The following is a 16,465-nucleotide window of genomic DNA, read 5'->3' on the forward strand; positions in this document are numbered from 1 at the left end:
GGGTTTGTAATACATATTTACCTGAAATCCTGGAGAGTCAAGGGTTAAGCTGACAAAACATTATCAGGCATTATATCTAAGTTGGTTCATATATATGCTGGAAATTTCCCAACCCTGTCATTTTAAGTCTCACCCTCCGTGTTTCTCCAACACCACAGACAGAAGAGCAAGAGTGAACCATGGCTCTGAATTCTTTTTCTGATGGGGGACGGAGGTATTTGTTTGGCTCTGAGGGGCATAGGGAAGAAATGTCAAATCCTTTTCCCTCTCCCTGCCCTCCCTACCAAAGCCTGCTTAACATTTTCCCCTGAACACAAGAACGACCCACTTAGCATTTTACAAAACAAAAAACTAAACTAAACTAAAAACTAAAACGCACACCCAAGAAAGACAGGTAGCTAGACAGAAGGGCTGCGCTGGGAATCCAGCCCATCGCTAGGCTAGCTGAGCTCTGGGGCTGGGAATAAGGTCTACCAGTCTGGGGTGGTGACCCCCCCCCCCACAAAGCCAAGCGATGTGGAGCTGCCCAGCCCAGGCCAGGCCCGGCCCGGCGGCATCAGATGACCACGCTGACCGTCACGCTCTGGCGGTGGGGCACGATCTTGCGGGGCCAGGTGAGCAACAGCTTGCGCAGCTCCTCCCGGAAGCTGTCGTGCAGCCAGGCGTAGATGAAGGGGTTGTAGCAGGCCGAGCTCATGGCCAGCCAGTGGCAGAGGAGCTGCACCAGGCCGAAGGCATAGGGGTCGATGGCGTGCGGGTCGAGGTCCCGCAGCAGGTTGAAGACGTGCAGGGGCAGCCAGCAGACGGCGAACACCACCACCACGATCACCAGCAGGCAGAACGTGCGGCGGCGGCGCGCGCGGTCCCAGCCCGCCTGGCTCTGGGTCACGCAGCCCGGCACCACGCGGTTGCGGAGTTTCACCGACACCCGCACGTACGACAGCAGGATGACCAGCAGGGGCAGCAGGTAGGTGCCCAGCAGCAGTCCCCAGGCGTAGAGCTGGCGCTGGCGCTCCTGGGGCCCCCAGAACTCCTCGCAGAGATGCACGTGGTGGGGCTCCAGCCGGACGTGGTAGGTGTGCACGGCGGCGGGCAGCGCCAGCACCGCGGACAGCGCCCAGATGGCCAGCACCGCGTAGGCGCTGAGGCGCAGCGAGATGCGCCTGCGCAGCGGGTGCACCAGCACGACGTAGCGGTCCACGGCGATGGTGGTGAGCGTGAACACCGACACGTACACGGTGACGGGCTGCAGGAAGAACACCAGGTGGCACAGGCCCCCGCCGAACACCCAGCCGCGAGGCTCGAAGGCGTAGGCCAGCGTGAGCGGCACGCAGGCGGCGCACATGAGCACGTCGGACAGGGCCAGGTTGCCGATGAGGAAGTTGGTCACGTTGTGCAGCCGGCGCACGCGCGCGATCACCAGCACCAGCAGGCAGTTGCCCACCAGCCCCACGACCACCACCACGCTGTACAGCAGCACGATCAAGCCCTTCAGCTGATGCACCAGCTGCAGGCTCTGGAACGGCGTGATGGCCTGCGCGCCCGGGCCGGGCACCGACGCCGCCCAAGACGCGTTGCCCGCCGACGCCTCTGCGCTCTGGTTGGCTGGGATGGAAGGCGCGGGCGGCGGCGGCCCGGAAACCAAGTCGGGGACCCCGGAGTTCCGAGTGGGCAGTGAGGTCATGGCCACCTGTCCAAAGATAGAAGCGAAGTGGGTCACTTTCCCGTGTCTATCGCGCTTCCTTCCACCGCCCGAGTCCTCCCATTGCAGTAACGGAGCCTCAGAATAACATCCAGAGAGAGAGAGAGAGAGAGAGAGAGAGAGAGAGAGAGAGAGAGAGAGAGAGAGAGAGAGAGAGAGAGCCCCTCTGTCTTCCCGTCTCTGAAAGGAAGCCTAACTAAGCGCGACAGACAGGCACGGGGATGTAAACGGCTCCTGGCGATTCGATGTTCAGCCCCGGAGCAAAGTCCTACCTGGGCGCCGGGCTGGGCCGGCGGGAACGCGCTCGCGCGGGGCGGCCGGCCGGAGTCCCTGGCGTCCCCAGCAGTCCGGGGGCCCAGGCGTCTCTCCGCGGGAGCTTGAAGGGATGGGGGGGCTCCCTGGGGGCGAGCAGCTTTTGAGGGGGCTCGGGAACGCCTCCTCTCCGCCCCGCCCCGCACTCCAGCGCCTCCTCGTATGGAAAACAGGGGCGGAGCGCGTGCGCTGCCCAACTCGGTGTTTAAGAAAACTAGTAGGGGGCGGGGAGGGAGGGCCGGCTGGGGAGGACGGAGCCAGGAAGGAGGAGGAGCCCGCAGACCCCGGCCCGACACGCGAGGGGTGGTCTCCGACACTGCGGGGGCCGGCAGCGCCCCGGAGTAATCCCGCTCTCGAGACGAGGAGCGAGCCGGGCTGGAGGCAAAGGAGAGGAGAGACGGGAAGCGTCAGGCCGCCCCGACCCCTGGAGGACAGGAATAGGGAGGGAGTGGGGCCGAGACGCACCTCGAGGGAAGGCTGGTCCTACGCTCTGGATCCGGCGGGGAGTCGCGGGGAGCTCGGACAGGACACTCCCTCCCCGCAAGCCAGAGTGGAGCTCTTGCTCCCCAGCAGACACACCGAGCCTTTGCCTGCACTGTGCGCACCCGACCCTCGCCAAGCCAGAGGAAGAGTTCAGCACCACGGACAGCTCCCGCCTCGCCCACAGAGGGGATAGCCCTGGCCTGGCTCCTCCCAGCTCTCGCTTTCTGCACTGCACCCTGGCTGCCTCTTCTCAGAGGAGAGGGTGGACAGGGGCAGGGGGCAGGGGGGGGGAGGGAGATGAGCCTGAGCGCCTGAGATCCCAGGGCTGGTGACTTTTACTCCTGTGCAGATTACCACACGTGGGACAACGCCATTTTTTTACACCATAATCTCTGTCTCTGTCTCCGTCACTGTCTGCCGGTCTGTCTGTCTGTCTGTCTGTCGCTCTCTAGAGAGAGAGAGCGCGCACTAGAAAATGCAGCTGTGGAGACAATTAGCCCTTCACCAAACACCCCTCAGTGCCTGTGCTACCACTCCCTGCTTACCCTCTAGCGTTTTCATTTTTAGCCTAATGCCTTCACCTGCTCACTAAACTAATACCGTACCTTCCTTGAACAAATGAACTTAGGCCTCCTGACCCCATTTTAGGGTTTGCAAAACTGCCAGTGCTAGCCAGGTCACTCAGACCTGTAATCATAGCCTGTTGGGAGGCTGAGATTTGAAGATCTCAGTTCAAAGCCAACACCAGGCAGGAAAATGCATGAAACTCTTATCTTCAAATAACTACCAAAAGCAAAAAGAAACAAAAACAAAAAACACACATCAGAAATGGAGCTGTGCCTCAAGTGTTATCTTTAAGAATAAGAAAAAAAAAAGTTCAGGGCCAGCTCCTAGGCCTTGAGTTCAGGCCCTGGGACACCAGCACACAGACACACACAAACACAGAGACACAGACACACACACACACAACAGTACTTACAGGATATCCACTAGGATAACAAAAATAAGACACATTTGAAAAGTTTAAACATTTTATAAACTCTTTACTAGTGAGTCGCCATGCAAATGAGCCCACACTAGTGGACTCCGCCGACCTCGGATGGAAGCTGCCTTTCTTTCCTTTGTCAGAGGATGGGGCTTCATGGCCTGTTGTCCATTGTCTCCTGCCACTATAATAGCTCAGTTCCACTGGAAAGAAGTAACAAATTACCCCATCCTCCCATTCACTCTCTCTCACAGGAAAAAAGTCAGCATTGATACAAAGTTATCAGTCAGATGCACCTGCATCCATCCTGTGAGTTGTAATCAAACTAGCTAAAACCAGTATGAACTTAAACACCAAAAAACCCTACAAGGCTCCAACTAAGAAATGTTTGTGCTACATAATCCCTTATGTGATTACTGTGTATGTGTGCACGTGCACCCACGGTGGGGCTTGAACTCAGGGCCTGGGTGCTGTCTCTTAGCTTTTTCACTTAAGATTGGCACACTTGAACCACAACTCTTCTACTTCCATAAGAGTCTTCTGTACTTGTCTTCCCTGGCTGGCTTCAAACCATGATCCTCAGATCTTAACCTCTTGAGTAGCTAGTATTACAGCCACCAGCTCCTGACCTATTACTTGGCTATGCTCACCAGCAGACTTGTTTGTCCCCAAGATTATAAATGGCCATTTGATTAAAAAGTAGCATACATGAAGCAAAGAAAAACTGTGGCAATGTAGGTCATTAAAGATTTGGAAAGTAGTGAGATCGCATAAGTAGAGCCAATACTCTGGTTGATAACATTGATATATGATAATAAAAGTAGTAAGACAACCTTGTCAACAACTAAAGGCAACTAAACATTGGAATCTGAAAGTTCAATACTGGAACATGCTCTAGAGAAAAGAGCAACCATTTGCCAAGCCCCAAGCTAAGTCTAGGAAGTATTTTCTATTTTTGTAAGGTTGGAAGTGAAGATCTTAGATAGAATCATCCATATTAGATCTTTATTCCCTCTGGTTCTCCGTGGAGGGTCAAGCTAGTCCCTCACCTAGGCACTACCTCACATTAAAGCCACAGTAACTTTCAGGAAAATCACTCTGCTAACACAGCTTCAGAAACCTGAGAAGCCATGAATAAAGAACTCTGAGGATGAAGGAAAGGACATCCTTCACAGAGTCAACAGTTCCTCCATTCATCCTTTGAATGAGCCTCTAACCAAGGTGAGATTCTTTAGCATAGCCTTTCCAATGAGCAAGCATTGCCATTCTGATCTTTCTTTCTCTCTTTTTCTTTCTTTCCTTTCTTTCTTTCTTCCTTCCTTCCTACTTCTTTCTTTCTTTCTTTCTTTCTTTCTTTCTTTCTTTCTTTCTTTCTTTCTTTCTTTCTTTCTTTCTTTCTTTCTTTCTGTCTGTCTGTCTGTCTGTCTTTCTTTCTTCCTTTCTTTCCTTTCTTTTTCCTTTTGGTCTTTTCTTCTCCCCTTCTCCAAGCCAAACTTGGTTGCATATGACAGATCATCACTACTGATGCTCAATGCCTTTTTTTTTTTTTTTTTTTTGGTCAGTTGTGGGGCTTGAACTCTGGGCCTGGGCGCTGTCCCTGAGCTTTTCAGCTCAAGGCAAGAGCTCTACCACTTGGGCCACAGCACCACTTCCGGTTTTCTGAGTGGTTTATTGAAGATAAGAGTCTCATGGACTTTCCTGCCCAGGCTGTCTTTGAACTGCGATCCTCATATCTCAGCTTCCTGAGTAGCTAGGATTACAGGCATGAGTCACAAGCAACCAGCTCAAGGCCTCTTTATCTCTAAAATGTTAGTTGTTTTGACACTTGTCTAAGTCCAAGCAAAACACGATAGAAACTGCCCCAGAAATTAGTTTAGTCTACCAAGACTGCCTTATGTGTGTTCCAAGAACCATGCCTCCATGGACCCCCCAACCAAACCATGTACCAGCTCTAGAGGCCTCTCAAATGGGGCAGGTCTGCCCACCTAGGGCAGAGAACAGCTTGTGGTGAGCCGTATAAGAGCTACCAGGATGTTTCACTCAAGAATTCTCCAAGTGTTCCTTTTAATGACTTTGAGAACATGTGTGCAACTCACACCCCACACATGGGGATCAAGGCTCCTGGCACAGTCTTGCATACCTTCCAGCCCAGCTTTGCCAAAACACATACTGAAGACTTAAGTGCTATTATTGTCCTGACCAGAAATGAACCTTCTATAGCCTTACTTTCCTTCAAATCCTGTCAAATCAAAAGTGAGACTAGAGAGCCTGGTGTCCTGTCATTCAGAGGCATCCCAAAGGGCTGCACAACTGGCTTCTGTCATTTCAGTCTAAAGTCCAGATAGAGTCTCATCCTTTTGGGCTGGATGCCTCGGCCAATGGGGCTTCTCTAGCCTCTTGACTCCGTCCTGTCATCCAAAAGTGTAAGAAAGTGTCAAATCATTCCAGAAAGGATTTTTTTCTCTTAGGTGATCTTACCCACATGTGAAGTTCAGAGAATGGGCTAAAGCAGCCTTTATTTTTGTCCCTAGTCACATGTCCCACTGTACTTATTTCAGGGATGTTGGGTGGCGGATTCTAGGTGATCTCTAGAGAACAGATGTTAACTAACCCTGGCATGGCTCCAGAATAGAAAGATCTTCAGGACAATCATATTTTTTCCTTTTCTAGTGTAGGCTCCCTATAATGAGATAATTTTGTAAAAGATTAGAAATAGCTTGTCTCTTTTCTGGCCCTCGTTCTCATGTGTTGGCACTACCTCCCAAACAGCAGTGTGGGTGGGACACCCCCCCCCCAGAGGAACACTGAGGCTAGAATGGGAGTCTAAAATTCCCCCTGCCCTATGAGAAGAAGGAACCCTGCTGGTTTCACAGCTATTAACTGTCCATCTATTATGGGACACCTCTAGGACAGGTGACTTGAAGGAGAGAAAGGTGAGTGAGACATATTCCCTGGCCCCTTTGTCTAACACATCATTTGGTAGAAACAGTCAGCTGGCAGGAGCGACAATGGAGACCATCCCAGGTAGCTGTTACTTTAGGAAATACGATGGTAAAACTGAAAAGCCACATGATTTCAGTAAATCAACAAAGTTGGAGATTCCTAATTTCCAATTCTTCTCAGACTTATATTTCTCACTGGAACTGCTTCTTTTCATAACATCTCATTTTTTTTCCAGCTTAATGGTTTGTACTTGAATTACCCACTCAACTAAAATAAGACCTTGAATTGGCAGTCAGGGCATTAAGATCGACAGGTGCACACGAGCGCTCCATACCAATTGGCACATTTGCATTAATGCCGGGTGACCGTCCATATGCCCACTTCTGGACATGATTTTTTTTAATATTTGTAAAGAAATAAATGTAAAAGACATACAAACACGATTTTTTCACAAAATGCATAAAAATAATAAATATGTACAAATAAAATACACTAGGCTTCTTTAGGTAAAGCTTGCACCATAGCAGATCAAGTTCACCTATTTGCTGTTGGCTGGGTGAGGAAGGAGTCCTTGATTGAGGCCAAGTTTCCAGAAGCAGTCACTAAGGAAGGAGCTTTCACCCACACACTCCCACACAAGCTGCCATTGCTACTGTCACCCCCTCCAATGGCACTTTTTCATCTGACACTTGATCTTGACGTCCTTGCTATTCCCCAAAGCACCACAAAATGGTGCCATAACTTCTTCATACCACCCACTTATCAATGTTTTGCTAGCCTAAGTCTGCGTGGCAGGGCTTAGTCATTTCTCACAAATACAAACAAATGATGGGCAGCTGGGAGGTTGGACAAACGTATACTGTGCCCTCTTTTGTCTTCCCTAGCAGAGATATCTATTTTCAAAAATCTGAAGTTATTAAGAGGCCCTCTTACTTTGCTACTCTATTTCATCATTTCTAATGAAATAAAAAATACTAGAGAATTATGGATTTAAAAGTAATTATCATACAGCAGTAGAGGAGGCTGAGATCTGAGGATCAAGGATTTTTTTAAGTATATATTCTTTATTGTAAAGATACTGTACAGAGGGGTTACAGTTACATGAGTAAGGTAATGAGTACATTTCCCATCAAGCATTGTTACCTCCTCCTTTGTTTTTCCCTTCCCTCCCCACCTCCTCAACTCCTCCCTTCCCCCAGGATCAAGGTTCTAGGCCAGCCCAGGCAGGAAAGTCTGTAAGACTCTTATCACCAATTACTCACCAAAAAGATGGAAGTAAAGTTATGGCTTAAGTGATAGAGTGCTAACCTTGAGCCAAAAGCTTAAAGACAGCATCTAGGCCATGAGTTCAAGCCCTAAGTCATACTTTTATGTGTAAACTGAATTCTCCAAACCAAAGAAGTCACCTTTATATTTAAGAGCTTCACATTGCTTAACCTTCCCTAATGGGCACATTATGACCTATAGGGAACTACAATGTCATAGATCAAGACGCTGGAGTGCTATGTGGCTACCTTTAATCCCTTTCAATAGCTATTTATTAATAGCTCCTCCATCTAACCTAGCACTTTGATGACTAGTAGCTAAAACACTTGGAATGTAGGGCTGGGAAGGTGGTTCAGTGGTAGAGCACTTGCCTTGCATGCCTGAGGCCCTGGGTTCGATTCCTCAGCACCACATAAGCAAAAAGAAAAAAGCCGGAAGTGGCACTGTGGCTCAAGTGGTAGACCACTAGCTGAAGAGCTGAGGGACAGCGCCCAGGCCCAGAGTTCAGGCCCCACAACTGGACCCAAAAACAAACAAACAAACAAACAAAAAAAAACACTTGGAATGTAGATAAGCTTAAGAAACCACTGGTCCCTACCAACCCTGAGGCCAGAAATGGAGCAACCAATGGATCCTATAGGAGAACCCCTCCTTACTAAAGATCACATTTGAACCCTGAAAAAAGGATTTCCCCACTTTTCAGTGTTCGTATTTGATGAACCCACCTATTTCTTTTACCTCTCTATAAGTGCAGGCATCACTTTCGCAGGAGGGTCACATCGCCTTGCATCAGTTTTGTTTGTATTCCCCAAGTACAGTTAGCAGTAGTAGTTAGCTCCAAATAAACGATCTTATTTCACAAATGTTATCATTTGCATTAACATTTATTTTCATATTGCATTAATATAGTTGACCATGGTATATGTAATTGTATATGCTGTATTTTATGAGGAATAAAATCCTCAAATAAAATTAGTTTCCAAAGCTATAAACAATACCTTATACCAGGGCTTCTTGCCCTGGGCACTGTTGACTTTGGGTGGGTGGATAATGCTGTGTTGGGGGTGGGGGAGTTGTTTTGTGCATGAGAGGTTTTTACCAACAGCCCAGGCTCTACTCCCACCCCAGATGCCCTCCACACCCACAGGTTATCATTGAAAATGTCTCCAGCCATTGCCAACCATCCCCCAAGCAGGGCAACGTGGCTGAAGCTGCATACAACGGCTTCACGAACACACCAGTCTTCATCCACAGAGCTCTTGTCGGAAGTAAAAACACCATCAGCCTCAGGGCAGCTCTCTGCAGACACCTTGACCCTAGAAGAGCATGGTGAAAAGATTTCATTTCCAAGCTGTCTCCTGACTTTTTCCTGAAATAACAGCAGGGCAAATGGTGAAAGATGGTGTTTATAAAAAGGGCAAAACTCTCTTTTAAAAATTGATTACCACAGGGAAGAGAGACTTTCACCAATTCCTAAGACAAAATAAAATCTAGCATTCAGCTCTAGGACTTACTAACAGCTTTAGTACTGCGGCTGTTACATGTGAGTCACTGAACACAGTCCTCATCCGAGAAGAAATAAGAAGCCCCTATGAATGCCTTCTTCTAGGAAGTAGCAAGAAGATGTGGGCTGTGACAGAAGTCAAGGAAGATAGCTGGTGCTGAGTACTGGCGTTTATACTCAGCCAGCACTGTCTGGAAGTTTCCGGGGTACATTTCCCAATTCTCACTTAAAACATTGCTCCACTAGACAGATTTTGTGGTGAGAAGAATTTAGGTTTTTTCAGTCTGCTTCATTTAATCATTGATTACCACGCGGCATACAAAGTCCAGGCTATATATTGTAAGAGAATCCAGAGATTAAGAGAAGGGGAGAAAAAAAATTTTAAAAAGACGTCTAAAATTCTATAGTCTAGTGGGTAGGTGCGAGGTCTGGAAAGATCACTGTGATGTATGAGGCGTGAGAAATGCAATCACCACGAGCTACAAAAGGGAAACACTCATGATTGCTAGGAATCTAATCATCACTTCAGTAAATTAGAACTATGTTCGCTCTCATAGATCAGCATTATTTAAAAGCACAAGGAAGAGAGCCTTTAAAGTGCTCAGAACAGTTGTTATTCAACCATGCCACCAGTGCATGTGTTGCTTAGATGGATTTCCTTTTCTGTGTTTGTATACAACAGTCGGAGCTTGTCTTGAATCTCCATGAACTAAGTACTCCGATGAATGCGAAGGGGATGTTCCTTGAGTCTTTGGAACCATTGCAATGTTCTCCAGGCTGATGCTTCCTGTCAAGAAACTATTTCTCCTGCTTTCCCCAGCTACTGCCCAGCATATTCCTTCTGAGGAGAAGCTCCCAGAAAGTTCTATGTTCTTATCAGCCCTGTATAGAACCACAAGGTAAAGTACTGCCTTTCTTTTTCCTGACCACTTCATCCTGTTTTGAAATCCATGTCTTCCATGGTAAGACCAGAGGCCCATGAATAATGTGGACAGTGATGCCTAATTTTGATGCAATTACCCCAGACTAGAGGAATGCCCAGGTGGGATGAGATTCTTTGGCTTCTAAAGACCCTGCCTTGGGTTTTCTGGTCATAAGCAGAGCTCCAATGACTATCCCTAGACATTACTGCATCCCTGAAGACCCAGGCTCCAATCAGGACACCTGTTCTAGTGACACAGTGTAAAAACTGCCGCCTGACACCAGACTTCTTGACCAATCTGTTCATTACAAAAAAAGAAAAACTACTCATTGGGCTCTTTATTAATATTCAGATATTAGCTGCATGGATGGCATCTCTCAGCCTACTTTTTATTAGGAGCAGAAAAATATACACAAAAACACAATTATGTAAATAAACATGGAGATCAAAACAAAACACTCGAGAGCCATTTCTATTATATTCTTCCCCAATGGCAGAGACGAGGCAATTTGCTTGCCCATTTAGATTCCAGCCCTCCTTCATTATCAACTAGAAATGGCTTTTATGGATGGCAAAACTCATGGTGCATCTCATCGTGGCATTTAGCAGTGAAGAGCAATTTGGACAGGGACCTTGACCTTGCAGAGACCCCTCATTTAGGTTTCCATTAATATGTGTCCCCACAAGACACAGTGGTGGATCCAAACCACATCTCATTATAACTATATCTGAATTATTATCCAGACACAAAAAGCCCGAAGTTTATTTCAGGTCATTATCTAGGGCAAAGACACCCTTTCCTACTTGTTTCTTTCTTTTTCTTTCTTTCTTTTAAAAAAGTTTTTTTTTTCTGACAAAAAGCAGCACCAGAATGGTTTTCAAGGAGTTTTTCAAATGCATTACTTATATGTGCACACATATGCTTGTGCATGTGAGATCAAACCTCAGTAACACACACACACACACATACACACACACACCATTCAGGGATGTATAGGAAAGAGCATCCTCCCTTGTGTTTTGTTTTGGTAAGGGGATCTTTGTCATCAGGGAAACAGCCTGCTCCCTCCAGGCTGCCTACAGCCTGCCACCAGGCAGAGAATCCATGCAGCCCTCGCTGCCAGCCAAAGTGCACAATGCAGCTATGGAGCCCAGCCTGCCTCCTTTCTGGACAGTCCAGAAATGGCTTCAGCTCTTTCTCCCTCCCTACATGCTACACAAAGGAAGGCCATGGTATTATACTAACTCCTTGCTTTATGTTCTACCCTATTCTTTTCAAATGATGCTAATAATGTAACACCCAAGAGCATATTCTATTGTTAAATAAAAAGCAGATAAACATCCCCTTTACTTCAATCCCAGCTGGTCCCTCTGAGATTTTGTTCTTTACATACACACATTTACTTGTATGTATCTGAATCTACAGAAAAGACATAAGGTTGATAGACTTAGTTGGTGATATGCTTTATGTCAACTCTCAGTATCATCTGTCTAATATGTTCAGATGCTTCCTTAGGGATTATTTTTCCAGGAGACACTCATCAGTCATACGTAGGACTCAACCCACGCTCTCCAGCACTTCAGGGCCCTCACTTGTTTGAAGGGTTCTAAGAGCTTGCTCTATGTGGCTTCTGGTAAGGGCCAGTGCATGTGGGAGGGGACACTTCTACTGAACCAAACAGCATTCTTCATGGATGCCAGGAAAGACCCCTGTCTCTATTCCCTAGTTGATTCTTCCCTGCACATTCCCCCTTCTTCGGATGAGCACTCACACTTGTCCAGAGCTTCCTCAGATACCAGGAGCTTCCACTGTCCTTACACCACTCAAGGCCAACCAGGGCCTCTGAGGCTTCTGGGAAAAGGTGAATCCTCCAGCAAAGCACATTGTGTTTCCCAGCAGGTCCTGGGTTGAGTGCATACATCGGCCTTTTAGCTTCCTACTTGGTGCTGGGCTCTGTTTCAAACATAGATGTCCATAGAGACTTCAGTAAAGCTCACAATTCTATGATTAACAATGTGTTTTGAAGCCAAAATCTAACTCACTGACAGGCCTGAGACCCTGCTGCCAGGCTACTGTAGGAACAAAGTGGTAGGTGAGGGAAAAGAGGGCTTCAGGCGGGGTCTAAGGGGAGATAGTAATGTTCTCCAGCCTACAAGCCATGACAACTAGACTCCAGTCTCCATACTGACCCTAAATACCCATCACCCAGGGCCAAGCCTTCCTCGGCTTGGGATCATTGTGTCCTCATGTAAGCCTGTCTCTGGATTGAAGACCATGTCTACTTTTTCCTTTCTGATGAGTTCAGCACAGGTATGGTTCTCAAGATGTATTCCCTGCCAGGCCCTGGTGGCTCACACCTGTAATCTTAGCTACTCAGGAAACTGAGATCTGAGGGTTATGATTTGAAGCCAGTGCAGGTAGGTAAGTCTGTGAAAGTCTTATCTCCAATTAAGCACTCAAAAATCAGAAGTGGTACTGTGGCTCAAAGTGACAGAGCACTAGCCTTGAGCAAAAGAGCAGAGGGACAGCCCCTAGGCCCTGAGTTCAAGCCCCATGATCATCCAAAAATTTAAAAAAAAAAAAGAATTATTCCCAGTGCCCCACACACTTGTGCACACAGGTTGGGAAGAGAACTAGATGGCCTAGGATTCCCAGACTGTGGCCCTGAGATGGTTCCATCAATTATACACACATCTTGGCAGCACCTGTAGTCTGCACACTCCTGATGATATTTCCTGTCCCCAGTTCCACCTCTGGACAAGAGATGATGTACTTTCTACCCCAGGTACCTGATAGCCTGTCCAGCCCCACTTTAGCTTTCTCTCTGCGTTTTTTTTTTTGGGGGGGGGGTCCAGTCATGGGGCCTGAACTCTGGGCCTGGGCGCTGTCCCTCAGCTCTTCAGCTCAAGGCTAGTGCTCTACCACTTGAGCCACAGTGCCACTTCCGGCTTTTTCTTTTTGCTTATGTGGTACTGAGGAATCAAACGCAGGGCCTCAGGCATGCAAGGCAAGCGCTCTACCACTGAGCCACCTTCCCAGCCCCTCTCTCTGCAAGTTTTAACTTCAAATATACTTGGAAAATAACCCTGGGCCTTTCTATTCCCTGACAGACAAATCCCAGTGGGAAATAAGTTAGTTCACATCCACTGCCAGCAGCATCTCACTTCCAAGTCCTAAGCACTATGAGCAAAGTATCACTGCGTGATCACTGGTGGTCTCCAGAGTTTAGTAAGCACTGTTTTGATTCCTATCACTCATTCGATTCAATCAAAACCATTCCTAATTCACACCCCAGGCAATGTCCAACTGGGTGAGGCTCTTCTACTTTACAAGGCTGGGTTTGCCTGTAAGGTTAAAAATAATTGTTTTTATAAGTACTTGTCAGTTTCTTTCCCAACTATTTTCTTCTCATACCATAAACTTTATGAACATAATTATTAATAGATATGCTAGATTCTTTCTTAGATCAAATCCACAAGAATAAACACAGTGAAAGAGTTCCCTGGGGCGTTTTCTATGCAAGTAACTTCATTAACAAAAAAGGAAAACACACAGGATTCGAGGCAATAGGTGTTTCCCTGGAAACGCTTCTCTCATAAATCGAATATTTAAAGCAGTTGACAATCTGGGGAAATATCAAGACTCAAGACCTTCTTGCTTTCATTTCTTCCTTCTTAAAAAAATATTATTGTTTGCCCTTCCTCCACTCAAAATGGGTTTGCCTGTTTCAGGGGCTTCTTACTCAAAGGAAGGATGCTCACAAAGTAGCAGCAGCAACATCAGTTGGAGGTGTCTAGACAGGAGTCGCTCAGATGTCTGCATCACCCTGGCCAACTGTGAGCATAGTGATGTATTTAACTTCAGTTTCACCACCAGACCAGTCCTTCCCTGGCACGGGAGAGCACCGCCCCCACCTGGAATCAATATCCTACAATCTCTATGTCTTGCTTCAGTCTGGCTGGATTGCAGAGTTAAGTTTATGATGAGTTTTTATAAGATGAAAACTAAATGATGGGAAAGGAAATGAAGAAAACAAACAAAACCCCTCTATAGACCATATCTGTGCATATATGTGTACCTATGGTGCATATGTTTGTACATGCAAGCATATATGCATGTGTGTTTGCACATGGTGCATATGATGCATGTGTGTGCCTGTGGGTACCTATGCAGGTATGTGGTATATCTGATGCATATGTGTTCACGTGTTTACCTCAGGTGGGGGGCTGGCAGCTCAAGTCATGTTGAGTGCCACCATGTCTCCCTTTTCTGTGTTTAATTTTCCTTCCCTGATGCCCTACCATGGACACCCACTCTGAAGATTTCAGATAGGAAATAGTTTAGCTCAGCAAGAGGCTTAACGTTTGCATAAATGTTATTGTGTCATAAATCTTGCTCTGGGTGATCATTTTTTTTTCATTCAGCAGCATGCTTTATAAGGCCTATTTATTGTGCAACATGTATTGCTTCTGATTGAACTCCATGTTCCAGGGAAGAGAAGTAGAACCTCTGACAAAGGTAACCATGGGTTGGTGTGGAAAGGATGGACGGGATGAGCAGCATCTCTCTCGGTACAGGAGGAGCGGCTGCCACTGAATCCAGGCTTTCTGAAGAACCTCCCAAATCCACAATAGCTTCAACATAAAAGAGTTTCTTTTCTCTCATGAGGCAGCCAGAGGTAGGTATCCAGGGTTGGCAGGACTCTGCCATCCACCACATGAGGCTTCTCATCTATCTTCTCCTTCCTGCCTTAGTTCCCCTCACCAGCAGAAGAGGCGAGAGGGCCAGGGATGCACATTCCTAGTTCTTTCTGTGGAAAGATTCTGAAATAAAGACATCATCACTCTGCAGCCCACAAAGCCGAGCCTAGCTGCAAGGGATGCTTGGAAATGCAGCCAGTCACTGTGTTCTGGTCCCCTTTTATTCATAGAAGAAGCAGAAAATGAGATCTGGGGACAGCTAGGGGTCTGTAGCCTTCATATCATACAATCTGCTGCACTTCTGCTGGGTGCTGAGGACTGAGGCCCATGTGGGTGCTTGGGCTTCGAGGGTCTCCAGGGACACGATGTGTGCTCAGCTTCTGCTGGGTCTCTCAGCCTGCCTCACCTTCGCCCTGCTTTTCAAACCAAATTTCTGTGTGGCGGGAAATTATTTACTATTTATTATCTAGCTGAAACTCAAGTAGAAGCCCCCTAAACAAGAATTCTTTGTCTTTTCAATGGAGAGAGAAAAGGAGAAATGAAGAGGGCACAAAGGGCAGAGAGGAGTTACCTACATGGAGAACGGGATGGAGATATGGGAGGAGACAGGCAGGTGGACCAAATCTGTGTAAAGAAAGAAGATCCCTGGAGGCAGGTGAGCAAGAGGAGAATCTTTCCTCTAGCTCCTGTCCAGCCAGGTTTGGGCAAAGCCTATACCTCTTCAGTGTTTGCTATTCGGTATTAAGGAAGGACTGGTGACAAAGAGGCCCGGATGTGGCCTCCAGGTCAGCAGACACTGCCATGGGGAGCCGGTCATTCCAGATGGCATGAAAGAGCTCAAGTCCTTTGGGTTGAAGGAGACTGGGACATGCGCACTGTTCTCATGTCGTTGTCAGGGGGCTGTGAACTCCATGTGACCAGTCTGGATGGTGCTGTGTTCAGTGGCCACTACAGAACCATCCACTGTAGCCATGGAGAGGGTCAGCCACAGAGCTCAAGGCCAAAGGAATTGTTCCAAGGAGACTAAGGCCAAACAGAACCATAGTCCAAGGAGACCCAGCTATTTAACAGCAAGAAGAGGCAGTGGTCCCATTCTCCACAACTTTCACTATGGTGTCTTCTCATCTGTGGAGAGGATGCTCTTGTGACTCTAAGAGCAACCTGACAGAGTAGCCACCCTCCATCTGACTTCCCGGACCTTAGGACTCATCGCTTCTACTCATTCAACCGGCTGTGTACACAGGATAATGAAAAGAGAGGCAGAGCTCCAGGCAAGAGGGGATTCAATGCCCGTGTCTAGGCTATGCTCACCCCAGTAGGCCCAGGGCATCTCCAATCACTTTCATCTAAAGTCCAGTTTATCTTAGAAAAACCAAGGAAGAAGTCAAGTCCACGCCCGCTTCTCCCTCCTCCCTGCAACTTCAAAGTCATTTCCTCTTCTGTCCAGTGCTGAGCTCCAGTCTGTATTGAGTGTGTTATCTTCCTCCTGGGTTTTATTTGTTTGGCTTAATTGCCCCTAGGAGACCAGCCAGCGATGCTTACTTATTCCTCTCCTGTTCCCCACAGCATTCTGTAAGTTCTGATTAAATCAGATCTACAGGAAGGAAGCTTGACAACTTCCAGAATTAGCTGTAGGCAGCAGGGAGC

General features: G+C 47.5%; 2 protein-coding genes across 4 annotated transcripts in view; both read right to left on the reverse strand.

The window, feature by feature from the left end:
• Positions 1–556: 556 nt before the first annotated feature.
• Positions 557–16,465, reverse strand: part of Prlhr (prolactin releasing hormone receptor) — a 37,872-nt gene continuing 21,963 nt past the window's right edge. For 2 of the 3 annotated variants that reach the window (XM_069988119.1, XM_069988118.1), the window contains one exon: positions 557–1,690. In XM_069988119.1, coding sequence (XP_069844220.1) covers positions 557–1,690 — 1,134 coding nt within the window. Of the gene's footprint in view, positions 1,691–2,479; positions 2,558–16,465 lie in introns of those variants that run through there. The other variant, XM_069988120.1, reaches the window with a different exon arrangement.
• Cacul1 (CDK2 associated cullin domain 1) overlaps positions 7,577–16,465 on the reverse strand; it is a 112,284-nt gene continuing 103,395 nt past the window's right edge. Inside the window, exon 10 of the mRNA XM_069988125.1 lies at positions 7,577–9,007. The gene's annotated coding sequence lies outside the window, so the exon portion shown is untranslated. The remainder of the gene's footprint in view (positions 9,008–16,465) is intronic.

The sequence above is a fragment of the Dipodomys merriami genome, unplaced genomic scaffold (genome assembly GCF_024711535.1).
Source record: "Dipodomys merriami isolate MVZ:Mamm:240054 unplaced genomic scaffold, mDipMer1.0.p SCAF_35, whole genome shotgun sequence".
Lineage (NCBI taxonomy): Eukaryota > Metazoa > Chordata > Mammalia > Rodentia > Heteromyidae > Dipodomys > Dipodomys merriami.